Here is a 22616-nt window from a genome sequence, read left to right on the forward strand (position 1 = left end):
TCGTGGGAACAAATTTTTTTTCTGAAATGGCAGTAAAAAATAAATAAATTACTCACCTCACCCATTTGCACACAAAAAGGCAATTAGGAATCGACAGATTACCGGAAGTACCGATATCGGCAGATATTCAGGATTTTGTACATTATCGGCATCTGCATCTAACCTTGCCGATATACCGATAATGCGTATACTAGTGAGCGCTTCCATTATGGAAGCACCCACTAGTATGCATCGGGTGCCGGGAGCGGGGAAGAAGCGCAGCAAGCTCTTTCGATACTCAAACTCCCTGGTCGTCTTTCATGAGGCCCGCGCTGCACTGTCCTGACCCTGTACAGCATCAGGACGTAGTGCGCGCACTATCACCTGACGCTGCACGCCGTCAGGTGACAGTGCAGCACGGGCTGGAGAAGACAGGGGAGCGAGACGCCAGACCCGGAGAGGAAAAGGAGCCGCAGTGCATGAGAGGAGTTTTTTATTTTATTCATCTGAGGTTCGATAGGGGTTAATAAAGGTCTTATCTGAGGTGTGATAGGGGTTAATAAAGTCAGAGAGAAGGGGGGAAGGGGGGATGGTGTGGAAATTGGCAGTAGTGTATTATAAATCTAAGCGCCTTATTAATTTATATTTATAATATACTAGTGCCAAATGCAAATTTTCACCACCTCAGTGACTACCAACTAATATAATATATATATATTATGAGATATAAAATATCGGTATTATTTATCGGCTATCGGCCTAAAAGTTCACAGATTATCGGCACTAAAAAAAAAAATTTATAAAAAAAAAAATCTGTCTACCCCTAGAGGCAATCGCGCTTGATTGCAGGAACCGCGCGGGGTGATTGATTTGGCGCAGTGTCTTCAATCAAGATGGCCGCAACAGCCTCTTTGCAATCAAATGGTTAAGGTGAGTATGTTTGTTTTTGTTTTCTATTTTAACCGGATTGGCCCCTGAAAGGCCTTAATTTTAATCTCAAATGCTGCGATCAGCGAATGCAGCGTCTGAGGGGTTCAATGATCCCCATCATTGCACCCTCTACATACAAATAAATGCGCTTCGTGATGAAGTAATTCATCACAAATCAGATTTCTTTGTGAAATTCAGTGAAGAAGCTGAATTCAATTTTTCTTTACTTTGTTCATCTCTAGTAACTACATACACTTACACTTTTTAGCACTGGTTGGACAGTGATTAGGGACACACTATTGATAAGGGGGAATGGTACACACGTGGACAAAATTTTGGTACCAGTCCGTTAAAGAAAGAAAAATCGTCACCGATAACTTGCAGCTGACAAAATTAATAAATAAAAAAAATTACTAAAATTAACTGAAATCAGACATTGCATGTGGTTCAATAGAATAAATTTATAAATAAACAAAAAAACTAATAAAACTGGTCTGGACAAAATGACAGTACCCTTAACTTAATATTTTATTGCACAACCTTTTGAGGCAATCGCTGCAATCAAGTGATTTCTGTAACTCTCAATGAGAATTCTGCACCTGTCCACAGGTATTTTGGCCCAGTCCTCATGAGAAAACTGCTCCAGATGTCTCAGGTTTGAAGGGCACCTTCTCCAGACTGCATGTTTCAGCTCCTTCCAGAGACGTTCAATAGGATTTAGATCAGGGCTCATAGAAGGCCACTTCAGTATAGTCCAATGCTTTAATCTTAGCAGTTTTTGGATATTTTTAGCTGTGTGCGTTTGGGTCATTATCCTGCTGTAGTACCCATGTCCAGCGACTGAGCCCAAGCTTTTCTACACTGGGCAGCACATTTCGCTCCAGAATGCCTTCATAGTCTTGAGATTTCATTGTGCCCTCCACAAATTCAAGACACCCTGTCCCAGATGCAGCAAAGCAGCCCCAAAACATAACAGTCTCCTTCAGGTTTCAAGGTAGGTACAATGTTCTTTTCTTTGTATGCTTCATTTTTGCGTCTGTGAACTTGCAAAAAAGTTAGTTTTCTATCATCCATCTAAATGAAATTTTGGAAAACTCCAATCTTGCATTTTTATGATTTGCCTTTAACAGTGGTTTCCTCCTCGATCGTCTTCCATTAACTCCACTTTGGCTACGCAACAGATGCAATCTGACACTGATGTACCTTGACCTTGGTGTTCAAACTCTTTGGAAGTTGTTTTAGGCTCTTTGGTTACCATTCGCATTATCAGTCTCTTCAATTTGTCATCAATTTTCCTCTTGCGGCCACATCCAGGGAGGTTGGCTACAGTCCCATAGAGCTTAGACTTCTGAATAATACATGCAACTGTAGTTGCATCAAGCTGTATAGAGATGGTCTTATAGCCTTTACCATTTTCTTTATAATCTCCTGACACAACCCTCTCCTTAGCTTTCTTTGGTCTATGTTCAGTGTGGTACCCACCATGATACCAAACAGCACGTTGACCACTTTTCACCCTTTAAATAGGCAGACCTAATGATTACAAGTTTGAAGACACTTGTGATGCTAATTATAGGACACAGCTTAGTTTAACGTGTCCCTATGGTCAAATTATTTTCAATCTTCTCTAGGGACACCATCATTTTTGTCCAGGCCAGTTTCATTAGGCTCCATTCACACGTCCGTAATAATGGGTTCCTCAAATTGCGGACCCATTCATTCTCTATGGGGACGGAATGGATGCGGACAGCACACAGTGTGCTGTCCGCATCTGCATTTCCAGAGCACGCCGCCGATCTTTCGGTCCGCGGCTCCGGAAAAAAATACAGCATGTCCTATTCTTTTCCGCAATTGCGGACAATAGGCATTTCTATGGGAGTGCAGGCCGGGTGTATTGTGGATTCGCAATGCACTACAGACGTGTGAATGGACCCTTAGCTTGCTTTTGAATTTTGGTTCAACAGAATCCTTTTAAAGAGCCTGATTTTCAATAGCAGTAAATGTTTCATTTATTTCAGTGACCATTGTAGGAAGAACAATTTTGTCCGTGTGTGTAACAGCCACTATAAATTTCCAGATTCCCCAGAATTGTTATTTTATGGGCAGTTTATATATTTACTCAGACATGTCACCACCACCCCCAAACCTAACATCTACAGCTTATACAACTGTGATTTTATAGGATGGGCTTCTATATATTGTACTTTAAAAGGGTTGTCCAGGATTCCTATATTGATGTGCTATCCTCACCGTAGGTCATCAATATCTGATAAGAGGGGGTAAATACCCCACACCCAGCCGATCAGCTGTACCTAAGCAGCTTCCAAAAAAAAAAGAAACAGGCGCCAAAACTACATTGTGTGGTTAACAGAACTGGTTAGTACAGCGCTGCTCCGACTGAAGTGAATGGGGCAGAGCTGCAGTAACTAGCATTGTTCACTACACAAAAGAAGGAGCTATGTATTTCAGGAGCCGATTTAGACCAGCTGATCAGCAGGGGTGTTGGGTGTCTGGGCCCATCAATATTAGAATTGTGGACAACCCTGTTAATGGGACATTCTTTTCATCCCCAGACTCAAAGACTGATCAGAAACTGGAAAGATCAGTATGTTCTTCTTCATTTACACAATCTGTAATAGTACAATGGGAGGTGCTATCCACAAAGCATTGCTATAATTCCCAGATAAGACAAATCAGTCTGAACAGAAAGTTCTTTACTGTAAGAGCAGCAGGTAAAATTGTACAAATAACTCACCAAGGTAGCTGTTCCTCAATTATTTATAAAGAAAAAACTGCTTTACTGTGAGTCATGTTGGTAAAATGTTGGAAGCAATGTATCCCTCTAGTGATTCTTTACATTTTATGCAATATTTTAGAATATAAGATTCCATAAATTACTGTTTAACCATCTCAGTGTTTGTCAAACCCAGTCTGCTAAGACTCAGAAAATAAATATAACCTATTGGCGCAGAGTTTACAGTTTAAAGATATGTTTCCCAGAATACCAGAAAGTAAGTGAAATAAAAAGCGCAATAAAAGCAACATTTAGGTTATGGCAGACAGCAGCGATTAATCACTATGGCACGTGGGGTTTTCAAGACGAAGCCACAGAAGAATAATGAACGAGAAAGCAAACGTGGCCAAGAAAAAGACAGCAGGTGAAAAGCTGCACAGAACGGGTTTTAAGGACATAAACAGGCTGAGTTATTATAGGTATATGCATTTATGTAATATGTATGTATTGTTTTAAAGTGAATGTCCACCTGTACTCCATCAAATAATTTCTTAGAGAATCTGTCAGCAGTTACGGCCATGATAAATTGCTGACAGCATTGGGTAGGGGCTGGGCAGTTCAGTACAAACAGTGGTTGGAGGAGGAGTTTTTATTATCAGGAGTATCGTGAATATGAATTTTAATTCTGCCAGGTTCTGCTGTATAAGTGCAATGGAGGTGGAGCGCCACTGTGAAGTGCTCTCTGCATGGTGCTGCATCACAGTCCCTCTGTAGTGGGACAGCTGTAGTGGTCTCCTGGTTGGATGCTACATATGTTACTCAGAGTAGATGGGGAAGGGCTATGAAGCAGCTCAGTGCAGAAAGCACTAAAAAGTGGGGCTCCTCCTGTGATCATACTCCTGATCAGGAAAGCTCCACAAAAGTATATTTATACTGTTCTCCCTGGCCCCTGTCTAGAGCTGTCAGCAGTGTATCACAGGCAAAACTGCTGACATTCTTTTTTAATATAAGTTTACCGCTGTCAGCTTTATCTTTCTGATACACAGCGGCTGTTCACTGTGAAATCCATCGGACTGGCTGTCTGACGGCTCATACGTCAGACTGACTGCCCCCCCTCCACGCTCTCCTGAACAATCTAGGCCGGTTTCAGACCACATCAAAGTTCAACTCCACTTAGAAGATCGTTCAAAAGAAAAGAGAGGGGAAGGAGAGGTGCTGTAACATCGATGTTAACGGCATAACTTCCATCTGTCATTTCTTACCTGGATAGTCTGTCTCTTTATCTGGCTGGACCACCACTAGAGATGTCATCCCCTGCAATAAAAGCAAAACACAAACTCATCTTTGTTTCTTCTTCTTCCAGATCACAGAAAAGAAGCAACAGCACAAGAATCCATTAATCTGAGTAAGCTGGCAGTTTTAGGACCATGTACCAATGGTGTGATAAGAGGTGACCACAACCAGAAGCATGTACACCATGTGTTGGTACATCAGATTACTGCACACTCTACAGAGCAGTGTAACACTAATCGTATGTTGTGTGACTAGCCACCCCTGGACTTGCTATAGCCAAATATCAAGCCCTTATAATGGTTTAGGGTACAAGGGTTTCATCTCCACTCTGATCTGACGCCAACTTTGCTGGCTTGTATAGATGAAGACATCTCACAGATCATTAGCTGATGAATGGATGGCTATGGAGATGCTTTTCACAAAAGTCAATGTGTAGGTTTCCAATTTTTTTTTTTTTATTATTGAAAGGGTTTAGAGGGTTACAAAACACGGCTGCTTTCTTCCAAAAAACAAAAGCTACAACTGTACATAGGACAGGTGTAGAACTGCTTTTAAAAGAAAGCAGCCATGTTTCTCTAATCCTGTACTATCCCAATAAAATTCAGACCAAGAGCTATTATACAATTGTTCTCTGCCTAATCACGAGTGATTTCCATTGCCAGATATGTGCAATAAGGTCAAAGTATATAGCAAACAGTAATCTACTCTGATATTCCCATCTGATGATCTTGTGTAATGCCATCTTTCTTAATATGCCGGATGCTAAAAGCATACTTCTTAAAGGGGTTGTCTCACCTCAGCAAATGTCCTTTATCAAGTAGTCAACGTTAATACAAGGCACTTACTAATGTATTGTGTTTGTCCATATTGCCTCCTTTCCTGGCTGCATTCATTTTTCCATCACATTATACACTGCTCGTTTTCAGGGGTTACGACCACCCTGCAATCCAGCACAGGTGGTCGTGCTTACACACTACTGGAAAAAGCGCTGGCCAGGACCATGGGAGTGCCGATATGCAGCAGCTCCCGTCCCGTCCACTAGCATCTGCTCTTCAGCGGGGGTTGTAACCTGGCTCTCCTTCACATGCTCTGCCGCAGCTACAGGACAGCGGTCAACCAATGCCAGGGAAAACCGGGAACAGGAAGACTTCTGCGCTTGTGCAGTGCCTTGACCAAACTCCTGCAATCAGTCACAATGGATCTGCTCAATACAGGTTTCAACAACGACTGCGTCAATTCAAGAAAGTGACCCAGAGTTCTGATAAATGTCACCAATTTATGCTGCCTTCAGATAGCAGCATAAATATAATGGCCGATACCCTTTGAAGTCTATGACCATTACAGGATTGCCATGTTCTGGCGATCCCAGATATGGGCACTCAATGAACGCCAATGTCGAGCTTCGTGTGTATCTTTGCAAACATATTCTCTGTGGAATCAGACGCACATTGCTTTAAGGGTTGCAAACGGAGGACAGTTAAGAAAATAGGACAGTCTCCTATGCACAGCAAGTCAAGTTGTTGCTCAGTCTATTGATCACTAGTCTCGAAATCTAGCAGTCTGCTGCAAGACAGGGAAAAAGCATGGACATGTCACTGCGTTACCTAATATATACTTGGTGAAGAGTCTAGCACCTAGTGATGTGCTGAGGAGGCATGATGAAAAGGGGCCTCGGCCACAAGTGTGGACATCGTTCCAGAGCACAGTCACACTGGGTGGGCCGAGGAACTCGCCTTTTCAAACGTCATTTTATTTCCCTGGGAAAATATGTCCCTGGCACTTACCGAGCTAGTGTTTTTGGATGATTCCCAGGATTCTCTAGCAAATCAAACTTGCATTATAATCAAATCAAATGAAAGGTTAGGTAGTATGTTTGCTCATAAAGCGGAAAGAGTAAATGTGTTCATAGAAAGGACTGGCATCCGTCCTTGCTCTAGTACACAAGCAATCCACAGATAACCCAGATGGAAGAGGAGGAATGCTATGCATGTAGGGGTGCCAGTTGGCTGTAGTCAACGGAGGAGTCAGTTGATACCCATGTACTAAAAACTGCTTGGGATGAGACAGTACTTCATAATTCAGGCGTAATGTTATCTAAAATATATATATATCAAGAATTCTAGTACATTTCATAACTGGCTTGCCTTCAAATAAAATGTATTGATAACTATTCTAGATGTGATGGAAATATTTTTTGTAATGTACTTTATTCTTTTATTTTTCCATGCAAAGTAGGCACCTGAAATCCAGGTGTCTACTGCACTTAGCACTGTTGAAATGTCAGCAGTGTATGGGAATACGGTACCACTGGTGCCACACTGGGCGCTGTACTGGTGTGAGCACACACCAATGCTCCTGCCTAGATGTGTTATGTCAGGCACAATGGGTAAAGGCAGGAGGAGCGATGTGCTACGCGTGCTCCTGCCCTGCACTCACTCTTTAAAACATGCATACCACATCTGTGGAGGCTTTTAGCAGATCAGACCGAAGTGAGTGCAGGGCAGGAGCTCACATAGAACATAGCACATCTATGCCAGGCTTTAGGAGGTATTACGTAAACCTGGGAAAGAGGCGATTTGAATTTTATTTTTGACAACTTTTTTTGTACTATCATTTTAAGTCCCCTTTGGCACTTTAACATGCACTTCTGAATAATCCCTGCTGTATGTCCCAGGCTGCCACAGCAACTGATCAGAGCGCCATGATTTTGCTACGGTGGGCAGCGATCGAAGAACAGAAGAAGTGTCCTCCTTCTGTGTAACCCCGCAGATGCTGTGACCGCTATTGACTGCATCGGAGGGGGTACAATGACCAGGATCGGAGTTTTGTGAATGCAGGAGAAGGTAAACCAGATGGATAAACAGCAGCAGTTGTTACCAAAGGAAAACATATAATAAACATAAAAATCTTGCAACCTATTTATTGCGTGTATATTGCAATATTACTTCATTTGAAACGCCTTATTCGTTGCATAGAATAACCCCTTTAAACCAAATCAAAGGAACATGCTGTAGATCCAACACACAAACAACTCCCATTATCGGAGACCAGTATAAATGTGAATATTTATCTGCAATGTGATTTGAATACTCAGTGATCCACATTTATTAAGACATATATCTTATTTGTATTATACATCTTTCGATTCTACTTTTTCTCTGTAGGCTCCACTCCTGGTATTGGCTTTCAATGGGGCCTGCTTACTCGGCTAGTTTCAAAACTCCCATAGAAGTGACTGGAGACAGCCACGCAGGCACTGCCACCTCTCCAGTCACAGTGGCTATAAGATGGGGGCCCCCATTCTGGAGACAGGAGTGGGTCCCAGATGTGGGACCTGCATCTATCAGATATTTATGGAATATACTATGGGTATGTCATGAAGGTACATGATGGGAATACACCTTCAATGTGGTCCAATCCTTGAGAAGACTGATCAACACCAGCACCACCACCACCACCGAGGAATATCCTAGCATGGCAGTAGTGCTGCCTCAACCCCCGGCCTGCAACTGAGAACTCAACAAAGAGTAAAGTACTAACATGCTGTTTTCACATCTTTACATACATAAAAATGCATGTCATATAGAGTATTATTCGAATAGTTCTAACCATCACATATTTAATATAAATAAACTGTCGCTCACACAAATGCCCCCTAACACCATAAAATTGTCAAATACCCTTGTCTTAAGACATCTTTTGCTATGATCCATAACGGCTCCCCCGGAGACTGGAAGGCGCATGTACACAGAAGCATTGTATTTTCCAGGGTTTGTAAATCATGACAAGGTTAATAGCACCATTAGGAGATTTAATTAGAATGTTGCTAAACAGAACAAATTGGTATGCCGAGTTTTTTCCCACTTTCTAAGCACTAAGAAGTGTGCTAATTATCTCACTTAGCTATTGTGTAGGATATAAGAAGATAGAGCTACAGCTTTCTCCCCTGTTACATAGTGAGCCAGCGATGGACTCCCACAGGCTCCAAAAGTTGCAGACGATTGTGCCGTACACTCGATAAACCTTCTTAGAACTTTTTCAGCTTCAAAGAATGAGGTTAAAAAGGCGTTCCTGAAGGGCGACTGATACGAGGACTGTGAGCACTTAAAGTTGTGAGACTCCGAAGCAGGGAGCAGCTGTAGAGGTTCTCCAAGATTTTGCAAAATTAGGCATGGAGCTCCTTGCCTAGTCGGTATTTAGTGTTGTAATGGTGTGGACACACATTGAAATTGAGGTGAGGCCATAAACTATACCGACATGCAGTTTTACCGCAGATAGGCACATCTTCCAAATTGTTGCTGGTAAAACTCCCTGACCGTAACAAGAAAAAAAACACAGTATATGCCTGCTTTGTGTGGCATTTTCCTACCCAGGCACTAGTGGAGACAGACAAATTTGCAGCATCAGTAATACTGGAGATAAGAGGAAGCCGGCTGAATACACTTACTGATTTATGTTCAAACTGTGATGGGTCACGTGCCACAGATGCCCCGCACAATGAAACCATGCACTCCAAATCATCTGAAAATAAAAGGACAGGTCACTGAACAGGATATACAAAAATAAATTTAACACCCCGTTTTTGTATCACAAATTAAATCATTCCATTCTAAAATGGCATATGTATATTATAACAGAACTTGCCTCTAGCCATATCTTTGAAAGAACCAAGACAGCAAATCTCAAAGTCTGTCAGCAGCTAAGAAGAAGCAAGTAAGACAGTTATTAACGAGAATCACTTATGTATAATCCAATACAGTATAGAAATAATCCACTCTTAATTGTAATAAAGTACTCATTTTAAATGGTGGCTGCACTTTAAATAAAACTTTAAATCAACTGTACAGGTGAATATAAGAAACTTTGTAATATATCGCATCAAAGAAAAATTCCAATTTCCCCACTTTTGAGGCTCCTTTCCTCCCATCCTCCCTCCTAAAAATGTTCACTCACTTGGAACTCTCTGTTAAATCTATCTTTGACACTAGACATCTATCTTTTACGCCCAGGTCATGTAATATAGTTGTGACGTCACTGGGCTGCAGGAAGCTACTGCAAGTGCCACTGCCTTCTCAAACAGCTGATCGGTGGGGGTCCCGGGTGTCGGACGCCTGCTGATCAGATGCGGATGACCTATCCAGAGGATAGTTCATCAGTTAAAAAAAAAGGGGTGGACAAACCTCTTTAAAGAGGAGGACTGCAGTGAGGAAAACTGCTTAAACATTGCAGAATTAAAGCCATATAAATGGCCAGACAGTGCTATTTCTCATGTACAAATATAACAGCTTATTCTGCAAAGTCACCAGAAAGTATATTCTTTTAAATATTCAATTTGTATGTATAGATGGCCTCTGTGGACCAGATGCTTAGGGTATACCCACAGATCAATGGCCTATTCAATAAATAGGAGCTACCTGTATGAGTGCACTTGCATGTTGCTTAAAAATGTCTCTTGCAGCGACGTCCAAGTATAGGACTCATAATGTTGAATATTATTAAAATCGCCCATACACAACTGCACGGACAGCTATTAATTTCAATGGTCGCATTTAATACTAAATTTCCCCAGTAGTGGCCCCTCTTTCTTCACATTAAACTTGCTACCCCTTTGAAAATGAAGCGATGTAAACTGTCTGCTTAAATCAGTGCCAATGCTGCTGTGATCACAGGACTTTATTAACTGGAAAATTCTGCAATACAGGCAGTGTTTTTAAGATATTCTAATTATTTTATCTATACCTCAGAATCAAGATAATTAACTTCATAGAGCGGTGATATTCCAAGACTTTTAGGATAGATCATCGATATCAGATCAGTGGTGGTCAAACTCCCAGCATTCCCCCAACACAGTGTTTGACAATTAGTGGGCCGAGGACCAGTACCGGGGCACGCAGAAATAATGAAGAATGACATGAAGACGGTGCTTGCTTATGTCAACTTGCCCAACAAGACAATCTCATAGTGTATCACTCAGCATGACCCTGGTGACGTTTCTATGCATAACCCCACGTACGCTAGTAATGTACACATTGGTGTAGAGTATGAAGGGTCTGAATCACATAGCCATGGAGAAATAAATACACTGATGTTACCGTCACATAGCCCTGGGTTGTGTCGGAACTCCATCCACCGGGTCATGTGACATGTTAAACTCACGTGGGTTTGAAGCATCCGCAGGATGAAGCAGAAGGGTAATATATACATCCCACTCAACGTCACAAGGTCCCTACGGTGGATGGAGTTTAGACACACCCATAAATTAAGCAGGGCAACGAGCTCAGTTCTTTCACTGATTCTGCATTATGGCCAGTTGAGTCACATTTACATTAGAAATGTAATAATTATATAATATACACTTTATAGTGTTTTGTTATGCATATGTTTTGCATGAAACTGTCCCAACTGATCATTTGTCTTTGCAATGGAACTGGCACAGCTCTGCACAGTATGTAGTAGCCGGGAAATTTATTGCAAGCTCAGTCTCATTCACTAGTGCATTGTGGCTCCTTTGAACTGTTGATTGGCAGGAGGTATCGCAAGTCGGACCAGGGTTGCCAAAAAATAGGGGTCCCCCTTTTCTTTTTTTTTTTTTTACTGTGTCCATGACAGTTCTTATCAGTATATTGAGCTATAGACGTCTATTACTTATAATATTTATCGTTCATTATGGTTTTCCAGTTTGTCCCTAAAAAAATAAAAATAAAAAATAAAATAAAAATAAAGTAATGTTGGCTGTCCCTGATTTTGGGATAAGTTGTCCAGAAAATTCTTGGCAACCCTGAATGGGACCCAATGCCGCTCTGATACTGAGGATGGGTCATTAATATTAAAGTCCTGGAATACCCCTTTAATTCTACATTATGATTGTGTTACATGCTACAGCGCATAGCCTAAACCTTTTAAAGTTGATCGCTGGAGGTATACGTTAACCGATTCAAACCTCCAGATACATTGAAACCCTCACTTACTATTTCAGCGCTGTCTGACACTGCAGAGGTTATAAGATAAGGTAGGAGTTGCACGTGAAATGTGACAGGCTACTTCTGGCACAATAAAGCCTACATCTTTTCTCCTTCCACTGACGGCAATAATCTAGTGTCTTGCTGACAGCGAAACAACCAAAGTACAAGCCTCTGATAGCAGTAAAAATGTTAAGCACCCTCTGCATTAGTAATTACAAGTAATTATGGGGTTTAGTCAAATATTAGGCTCATCTATTTTTTTTTTGCCTCTATTACTTAAGTCAGCAGCATGTGATAATACGATCACAATTCCCCCGCTGTCTACGCCATATACTCAGCTGTCCTCGGCGCATAATTAAGGTGGAAGCCGCATTGCGAATCCTGGTCACGTTGTAATGAGGAGGAGCAGAGGTTGAGTGCCTTGTGAAATGTCACCAGGAGCTGAGGGGCTATTTGCAACCTCATTAAGTGCATCTAGAGGATCACTGTACTATGTAAAAATACAGATTGCATTAACAACATGGTTCATGACTAATGGAGTGATTTACGAGAGAAACCAAATCCGCGCCCTAGTCTCAGCCTGAGAGTTTCACTTGCTCTCTGCCAGCCACGGTGCACCAAAAAAACAAGTTTGGAAAATTCTCAAAAGGAGCGTTATATTCTCCAAGAAAAAAAAAGTTGTTGGATGCATTGACTTTCATAAAGTCTTGTAGACCAAGAAACCCATATGAAGGCATACAGCTACACTAACAGGTGCCTGGGTAAGTCTACGTTCACACTAGTGTCACACTTGAGTATTAAAGGGTTATCCCCAAAAAAATGATGCATCTATTTATCCATAGGCTAGGTCATTAATATCAATCACATGTTCCTGCACAGTCATATTGCCCTGTCTCATAAATCAGGAAGGAGAGGGAAGGGCTGGCAGAGGAATCAGAAGCATGAGTGCACAGAGTGGCATGGGCCCGCCCTCAGTGCACGTAACTGCTCATTTGCATATGGGTTAAAAGTTATTTTTTTCTCCAGAATGAAGCTATATATTTCCTTAAATTCTGATTGACCCATTGACCATGTCACATTCACAGTGGACCAGCAGCTGCAGGTAATGCTCATGGTTAACCACTAATTGCCATGATGCCCCTGTAACTGCAACTTCAGGCTTTGTACAAATTTCAGTGTCCGTGGAAAAAAAAAAACTTTGTTCCACCCGAGATGTCCCTGAAGGATCTGCGTGTCGTTTTTTGCATTACATGCATCCTCCGTATTCCACAGGCACTGCTGAGCTGAAGATTAATGTCCAGAGCACCACCAGTGGGATATTCTCAAATCATGACCGATAGGTGGGGGCCCTGAGAATTGGAGTTGAGGAACACTGTTGTAGCCGATTTGCCCAGATCTCACCCTTTGCATTACAAAGCGTGAAATCTGCACTGAAAATCCACACAAACCATTGACATGCAGCAGATTTCAAAATCTTAACCGCAGGTAAATTTCCATGCAGAAAATGTCTGCACTACTTAGCTGGTACTGTATTACTCTAAAAAATAACTGTGAAACAAAGTGATAAGAGGAGCTGCTGCCAACCTACTAATTATAGACAGATTATGGAACTGGTGCAATCAAGACGACGCAGATTAGCAGTAACCAGCTAATGGGAGGGAATTAATTTTTCTATGGTGGTATCCAGTGGCCCAGACGAAACATACCAGTCCATCTGATCCTAGTCTTGATCTTCTGGGACCTCTATGATTTTTTCCATTGATCACGTCTCCCTTCACTTCAAAGTCATACTGAAACAAGATGAGACACACATTAGGATTTCTAAATGCTGAGGGGAGACCCTAGGGCTTTTACACATAAGACAACTTATCGTATCGTTACAAAGACCTCAACCCAACTTCCTGGATGCATTAATTTCCCTCAAGAGGCACCTAAAACATGTACATACAAGTCCATCATTTATATGTTCCTTAGTTAGAAAAGTCTGTGGGTATTGCAGCGTTAAAACCAGTATGGCCATCATTACAGATTCCGTTGTGTATTTTTTTTTCTCCGATTCCTGTTATACAGTGATAAATGACCTGGTCTCACGTCACTGCACGACAATGACAGCAGCCTGAGAATGCTAGATGAACACTGTTGTACAACATGCTATGGTAGAAGCAGTCAGCAGGTTGCGGAGTATAGTTGCTAAATCAACCATACAACACTATCCTCCCAAGACCTTTGTATTCTAGATGAATTAAGCCGTGCAAGAGAGGCTTGGAGGGATGTACAGCTACCCCACCTTGCCCAAGGCACTACCCATTTCTGCCATTGTCATACTAAGGATTGGAGATGCAGAGAGGAGAAACTGATCATGACTGTTTCACAACTTAGTAGACAAGGACAATGCAAATATTTAAAGGCTAGGGACTCCTTTGGGGTAAATTTTTATTTATTACTGCATTCTACTTATCTTTAGCCAAAAATATTTTGTCCTGTTGGTATACATTTAAAAAATTCCAACAGTTTGTCTTCTGCAGCCTTCAGTTTCACTGCATCTGCAGAGAGCTGCTTCTCCTTCTCTGTGAATTCCGTCAGAGAACTGCTCTGTAGTCCTTATCTCGACGGTAGTTCCTGGACAGCTCAAACACTTAAGCTAAATGCTTATCAATTTGATCATAATTTAGTTTAAATGTTATGGAACATGGCTAAGCACTGCACAGCGGATTTCTGACGAGATGATGATGATGATGATGAAAGGAGAACGGTCAGTCAGCAGAAGCAGTATAACTTGTTTAAAAGAATGTAGAAGAAAAACTGTTGAAAAGCCCAAGAGAAGATGAATGTAATAAAAGATTTCCTGGGTTTTCTTCCAAAGGAGTGCTCCGTCGGATCCATCAGAACAACATGTGAACACGGCCACTGATACTCAGGAGGTGCACTTGACAAACTGGTGAGGAGTGGCACCAGACTATGCGTCATCCCTTAGGAAGGCACAGGAACCATTCACTCTACTGGAGCTTTGCTGCAATACCAGTCATAGTCCATGGTTAAGAGACATGGCAATTCCAGGACAAAAAAAAAAAAAAAAAAGTACTAGCTTGCAAGTTTATGGCAGAGCTCCAGAGGCAATTTTTCTAGTGAGTGTATGCCATCCAACAAAATAGGGGCACTGAGGATAAGCACTGGTGAGGCCTACCAATCTAGGTTTGGCAGAGGAATTAAGGGTATCTGTCACCAGGATCATAGACTAATCTGAGGTAATACAGGAGCAGTCCTAGAGATAAGGAGTCCAGATCCCTACTTTATATTCCTACTGCCCCAGTTCCTCCTCTGTCAGCATTTAAAGCTGTGCCTAAATAAATAGTTGGGACTGCTGTGTATGCGTACAGGAGTCCTCTCCATTATGTTAGCACAGCAGTCCTGCCTGTGCATTTCATGGCAGCTTTGAGTGCTGACAGCGGTGGCAGTAGTACTCATGTATTCATAGTCCAAGGTCGTGGTGACAGATTCCCTTTAGCATCACAACTTGTTTTATACATTGTTGGAGAACGGACAGAGCTCCTGAGAAGAAGTACATTTTCCACAAGTACAAAATATGTGAAGGATTAGACTGAAACACACTTGAGAGTGCTTTGTGATTGTTGAGTATATAGCATGTTCTTCAGAAGCGCATCGAGGAGCTCTGCGGTCTACACAGCAACACTAGATAGAGGTTATCTAATTGAATACCTTGCCTTATATTCAGCAGGCAATGGGAAACAATTATCTTCAAGCTGAAAAAGACAGCTCGTCTTTCTCCAGACGGCAGATTGTGCCAACAGTCAACTTTCAGGGCACAGCTCTCGGAATAAGAATCAGCTGCCTGGTCCCAACTCCAGACCTCATGTTAATGCATTGTCCGGCCATAGCGATTAGACATTCATTAGGGTTTAGTTGATGGGAAAGAAAACTTGAAATAAATCAGATAAGTTCAAGCTCTGGTAGAGATGGCTTCTAGATCTTTTTCAGCCTCATTAACGTGCAGGAGGTGTGCGGAGAGAAGGGAACACAATGGGAGCTTGGATTTAAAACGAAGACGAAATGAAATTGTTACAGCTCTAATTGGAACAAGTTGCTCATTTGTCTAGAAAGATGAGGAGAGTGACAGCTCTAGAGATGCCTTCACGGGGAGAGAAAAGTTAGGATTTTATTCTGCATTCAGTAAGAAAATATTACGTAAGTAAAATATTCTTAAACAGATTGAGAACTTCATTGATTTGCTCCCATACTTTAGCTAACTTTGACGGACGTGTGTCCTCTACAAACAGAAACTGCATCGGAGGCTTTGCTCACTGTTATTCTTACTGTAAAAGCGGTGGATCCCAATATAATTCAATAGAGTCTGCGGGTAGGTGCCAGAAACTGCCATGAAGTGGATCCATCACTGAGTGTAATCTCAGCCACAACACAGAGGCAAACAGAACCATTGAGACCAGCTAGGCAAAATCCTCCGAAAACGGACTATTTCTGTTGAATCAGTTTGGTCTCCGACTGTATTCTGCTTGCCTACTTTGTCGGGCAGTGTTACATTAGTACATCATCCATTTTCAGAGAATGCCCACCCCAAGTTTTCTATAATAAACCACACATTGATGGCCTTTGTGTGCCAAAATGGCAGGTCTTCTCTGGTGTTCCCGTTATGCAGTGGTTAGTACTCCCCGCCGATCGGCTGTTTGAAGCGGTTGCGACACTCGTCCTCTTCACTGTTTAACTGCACGCCATCTCCCTTGCAGTGACGCTGCAGTATAATTACATTAAAGGGGTTTGTGCAGTAGTATAATTTTAAAGTCCTAACTTTAGGATCGGTCATTCTTATCAGACCGGCAGGGGTCTGAATCTGGGGACCCCCCCAGGCCTGATATTGATGAGCCAACATAGATATTATACCACTGAACAATCCCTTTAAAAAGTGTGTCTTCAATTTTCATCTCTCACCCAATGACATGTGGTGGTGGTTAGACCCCTGGCACCCCACCACTTATCAGCTGTTTGAAGGGGTTGCGATGTGCATGTGAGCACTGCGTCCTCTTTGTTGTACACTAAGCACAGCACCATAAATTGTATAGTGGCTGTGCTTGGTATTGCAGCTCAATCCAATTCAAAAGAAAGGAACTGCGCTGCAGAAAGGCCACGTGATGTCACAGGAAGGGGTAGAAGCTACGATCGCCTGAGTGCCATAGACCCTTCCAACCACTGATCAGCGGGAGTGCTGGAAATAAGACCTGTCCTTGGATTGGCCAGCACTGCTCATATGAACAGTGCTGACCGATCTAAGAGCAGGGCTGGACAAGTAGACAGTGTGCAACAGGTAGTCTGAGAAGTTGAGTGGCCATCCTGGATGGCAGAAGGAGTCTGGGAGCCGACAGATCTGCAGCTAAAACGATTAAAAGGAGGTCACCGTGTAAATGTTCTGTTCATTTCCTAAAAAAAAAAAAATTCTAGAATTGGAGGGTTGCTTTAAGTGTTCGTCAACTCCTCAGATTGGAATTGGAGTGAAGCTTTAAAGAGGTGGTCCGGGCTTTTCCTATTGATGACCTATCCTCAGGATAGGTCATCAATATCAGATCGGAGGGGGTCCGACACCCCGGTTGATCAGCTGTATAGGGAGATTGTGCGCAGTACGCACGTGCTGTCTCCTTTCTCTCTTCTTGTCCTCTGCTGCTGTTCCATAGACATATAGCCGTGAACAGGAAGAGAGAAGGGAGAAGGCACGTGCACACCCCGTCTCCCCATACAGCTGATCAGCGGGGGTACCGGTTGTAGGACCCCCGCCAATGTGATATAGGTCATCAATAGTAAAAGTCCGGACAACCCCTTTAATGAACCGCTAGATGCGATAATTTCAAACATAGTCACAGTGATTCGACATCTTTGATCACATTAAGAGCTCATTCAGACGACCGTATGAATGGATCCGCATCCATTCCGCAATTTGGGGGAACGGGCACGGATCCATTCATTTCAATGGGGTTGAAAAAGATGTGGACAGAACCGCTGTCCGCATCCGTATTTCCATTCCATGGCCCCGCAAGAAAGTTAGAACAAGTCCTCTTCTTGTCCGCAATCACGATCAAGAAAAGTCATTTCTATCATAGTGCAGGCCATGTCCGGTCTGTGGAACACGGCCGGTATCCGCGCTTTGCAGATCCGCAATTTGCGCACCGCAAAACACTACAGCCGCCTGAATGAGTCCTAACTGTTATATCATCATATTTCACTTACATGACAAACAGGTAGAGGAAGCCCGACTCTTATATAATGCTCCGTGTCAAGATGATTATCAAACATTCTCCACAAGGATATTTAATATCCGACTCACCTCATCAAGAATTCTCCCCTCTCGGAACGACTGTTCAATCCCTAGATAAAAAGAAAGTCAAAAAGTGACTGATTACATTAGAATTTGTTCAATGCAGATAAGCAGCCTTAAGGATTAAAATAAAAACGAGAAGAGAAAATCATGTTGGAGTCCGTGGCATAAATTTCCTCTCGGAGATGCAGATCATAATGATTTCATATGAAGTTTGAGACTTATCAGCCAAGAGTAGACACACACAAATAAGAAGCTGTTTATTACGTTATGCAAATGGCAATCTTATGCAGGCTATAGATATAACGGCCGCAAATGACTAAAACTGACATTTCCCAACCATGGCTTTTCTAGTTGATTCATGATATTTCTATGGAGGAAAGAAGAGCAGCTGCCAGATACCAACAGAACCGCTTATCCTCTTACCACAAAGATGAAAACTCCTAATCCCGACCAATAAAGATGTCATTAATGTCTACAGGTAGCTTTCATCTGGGCCTCAGTACAGATATAACTGCTACTGCATTGATCTTCTACCTTGCAAGAGTTGTCCATTTAAAGGGGATGTGCCACCATACATGTAGTAGTCACACTCTGTTATATAATGTTCAACCATGATATAAACTGCATAGGGCCGACTGGAGTTACTCACTTTCACCTGCAAAAGCCCCCTAGTGTTTAACCTGTTTAGTAATGAGCATGTCCACCTACTAAGGTGGCCGCACATGCTCAGTCCTATTCTTCAACTGTCACCAGTCATATCTACTGCTAGAAGAAATTCTATCAGAGCAACTGGAGCAATGATGTACAGTCCCAGTTCTAGTTTTGCTACAAAAATGTAGAGAAAGATGTACTATTTGATATCGGATTGTCATTTTTGACTAATTTTAATCATGGTATGACCCCTTTTGGGCTAAGGTTACACAGAGACCTGACGTGCAGTGTGCAGCACATGGGTTCCGCAGTTCTTATTTCTGCCTATATTTCACCATTATCTTCAAGTCTGTCATAGCCAAGCCACCAAGTAGGAAATGTGATGGTGTACAGTTATGAATGTAACCCACACATTCTGGGATCAAAGCCTAGAAACGCCAGCCAGGGCCTGTGAACAGTTAAAAGAAAGCAGTCAGCACTTTTGACCTTGCAAAACTGCTGACAGCATTAGGGCTCATGCACATGACCGTATGTATTTTGCAGTCCGCAAAACACGGATCTGCAAAAAAAAATAAATAAATTGATGACATCTGTGTGCATTTCATATTTTGCGGAACGGAAAAGCTGGCCTGTAATAGAACAGAAGATATAGCTGAATAGTGGGATAACCTTAAAAATATCTTTAATTCATCAAATATAAAAATAACAGGCCCAATAGTTTATCAAACAAGACTACCCAAATAGATAGTCGTCCGCCACCAACTGGTGTGATGTAGTGGAGAGGAAACGCAACCACGAGGTATACTCGCTTGCTTGCTCAAAGGGCGAGTTAAAGAAACACAGGGATACATATAAAGAGGGAGGCAGATGCTGCGTCTCTTCCCCTAAACCATCCCTAGGTCTTAGCTCACGAAAACCCTCTGTCTGTCCCTTATAAGCAGTATAGTGACTGCCCAGCTTAGTTGGAATATAAAGACTAAATCACACCATGGGACAAAAACAGACAAAAAAGTAACGTGTCCCGACGCGTTTCCCTGGCAGTAGGCCAGGTCATCAGGGGACCAATGAGTACCATGAAATCAACAAATGAACGCAGTGAGCGCTCGTCCAATACAAGACGCTACCAGGTATGCCGGTGCCAGCAAGTAGAGAACAGTACTACTAGTATGTGAAAAGTACTTAGCTCGCCATGTGCATAGAGTCCTGGGTCCGCTTCTCTCCTGCGTATGGCAGTGGAGAGCGAGTGCCCGTGCTGGCGTTCTTTAAAACAGCGTGGGCTTGAATAAGGTCCACCCCTGCGATCACATGATCTGTCACACGGGTCGTGACGTACGTAGTCACGGGTTCCCCGTGTAACAGCGAGATGTCACATGATCAGGATCGGCACCAACAGTGTATCAGTGCCGCCCATTAGCTTAGACCAACCCTCTGCAAACAGGAGGTAGGTCTAGCAACATGAAGGGGCGGAGAAATGGAGATGTAGAAAATAAAGATGGGCTAACTTCAGATTCCCAAATCAACCATGAAGAAAGGCGATAATGGCCAAACGGGGCGCGTCACTTCCATAGTATCACAGAAGACGCTACCAGGGTATTTACATAGCAGGTTCAACAGGCGACATATCAGTTAAGAGAATAAGTCAATGGACATAATACTTAATCTTGAAGCCAGTCATGATCAGATACAAATTATAAAATTGTATACATGTCTGAATCCACGATGTTTCAAAATGAAACCAGTGAAGGTCAGATACATATACAAAACCATATCATTCAGGTCCGATTTTTTTCAGGACCCATTAAAAATGAATGGGTACGCAACTGGTCCACATCCGTTCCGCAAAAAAACAGAACGGATCCGGAAAGAAACAACGGACGTGTGAATGGACCCTAAGGATGAGTATCTGGATCTTGATATGTCGCATTTCGGCCATAGGCTGACCACGGATTTCATTCTACACATTGAAGGAGTGAAATGTCGGTGCATTTCTGCAACATAATGCGCATGCTGCAGATTAGAAAATCCACAGCATGCTAGATTTTTCCATTACAAATGGAGGGGATTTTCAAAACCCTATCCGTTTGCACTGTGCTGTAAATTGCTGTGGATCTGCACAATCTGAATATACCCCAAGGTCTGGCTGAATTAAGACACAGAGCCATAATAGAGTACCCATAGATTTCGCTTTTTATACGCAAACAGAGCTAGTTCTTTTTTCTGTGGGAGTTCTGCAGTGAAAAGTCTGATGCGCCAAAGGCTTTTATATTATGGAGCCATTGCCACCTACTAGGGGCTCTCAGATGAGAAAAGGGTCTGCTTTGTTTTTCCAGAATCAAGTCCACGCTCCCCTACAGGCTGTGTCTGGTACTGCAGCTCCGCTCTATTCACTTTACCATTTTTGCGAATTCACTATTTCAATGTCTTTTCTAAATAAAACTTTAATAATCTGACAACGGAGACTAATTTAAATTATTTCTGGCATGTGTAAGCGCAATAAAAAAACAAAAGTTTTTCTCCCGCTAATCCCTATAATAAGATTCTGTGAAGAACACAACAATAAAAGGCTAGCGCAGCCTTTTATTGAATGGTATAATAAGCATCTAATCATAGAGAATGCATTGCAAATCCATAAGATGTAACAGTCGCTTCTATTTAGACTAAAGGCCTAAGGAATACACAGCAATATCTCCGGCTGAAATATTAATATACAGGAAAGTCACAGAACAGAAGAAAAAACTGGAACGCTGCATCAATGGAAGGAAGGAGTTTTTGGCAGGGATAAGGAAAGCCCAGCGAATCTAATATGTAGATTATTAAACTAATTACAAATGAGTCCGTTAAGAACTTTATCGGATGAAGGCTGGTACACAAGTTTACAAATTATGCACAGAGGGGTTGTCTCACTTCAGTAATCAGCATTTATCATGTAGAGAAAGTTAATACAAGGCACTTACTAATGTACGGTGATTGTCCATATTGCTTCCTTTGCTGGCTGGATTAATTTTTCCTTCACATTATACACTGCTTGCTTCCTGGGGTTATGACCACCCTGCAATCCATCAGCAGTGGCCGTGCATACACACTATAGGAAAAAGGTCTGGCCTCTCTGGTGGCCAGGACCATGGGAGCACACATAGGTTGGTGCTTTTCCCTATAGTCAGGGGCGTAGCTATAGGGGGTGCAGAGGGGAAAATGGGGGGGAAATGCCCCTGCGTCTTATGGGGCGAATGCTGACTTTTTTACATCACAGGCTGCAATGTATGAGCGAGCGGGGAGGGACTGGGAGGAGGAGCTGGGGGCCGGCAATTGCGGCGGGATCGGTGCAGTCACTGTCCTATAGCTCCGCCGCTCCAGTGCTGCACTATACAAATATAAAATGTCTCATTCAATTAAAAGTGATTAAACATGCCCCCCCCCCCCCCCCCCCCCCCCCCCACACACACACACACACACACTTTTAATATTACCGTACACCCTAACAGCTTCTGTAGAATGCAGGCAGGCCGGACGGCAGCGTAACTCCCTGATGTCACCTGCCTGCGCTGCCTACTTTATGAATAAAGCAGGCGGCGCAGGCAGGTGACGTCAGTGAGTGACGCGCCGGCCACCCTGCGTTGTGCAGAAGCTGTTAGGATACACGGTAATATTAGGAGTGGGGGGCATGTTTAATCACTTAATTGAATGAGACATTTAATATTTGTATACTGCAGCACTGGAGCAGGGGAGG

General features: G+C 42.6%; 1 protein-coding gene across 1 annotated transcript in view; it reads right to left on the reverse strand.

Annotated features, from left to right (window-relative positions):
* BRCA1 (BRCA1 DNA repair associated) overlaps positions 1–22616 on the reverse strand; it is a 134928-nt gene that overhangs the window by 5238 nt on the left and 107074 nt on the right. The window contains exons 18-22 of the mRNA XM_044299957.1: positions 18245–18285; positions 13605–13688; positions 9581–9635; positions 9384–9457; positions 4906–4957 (exon numbers count right to left, since the gene is read on the reverse strand). Coding sequence (XP_044155892.1) covers positions 4906–4957; positions 9384–9457; positions 9581–9635; positions 13605–13688; positions 18245–18285 — 306 coding nt within the window. The remainder of the gene's footprint in view (positions 1–4905; positions 4958–9383; positions 9458–9580; positions 9636–13604; positions 13689–18244; positions 18286–22616) is intronic.

This window comes from Bufo gargarizans, chromosome 6, assembly GCF_014858855.1.
Source record: "Bufo gargarizans isolate SCDJY-AF-19 chromosome 6, ASM1485885v1, whole genome shotgun sequence".
NCBI classification, from domain to species: Eukaryota; Metazoa; Chordata; class Amphibia; order Anura; family Bufonidae; genus Bufo; species Bufo gargarizans.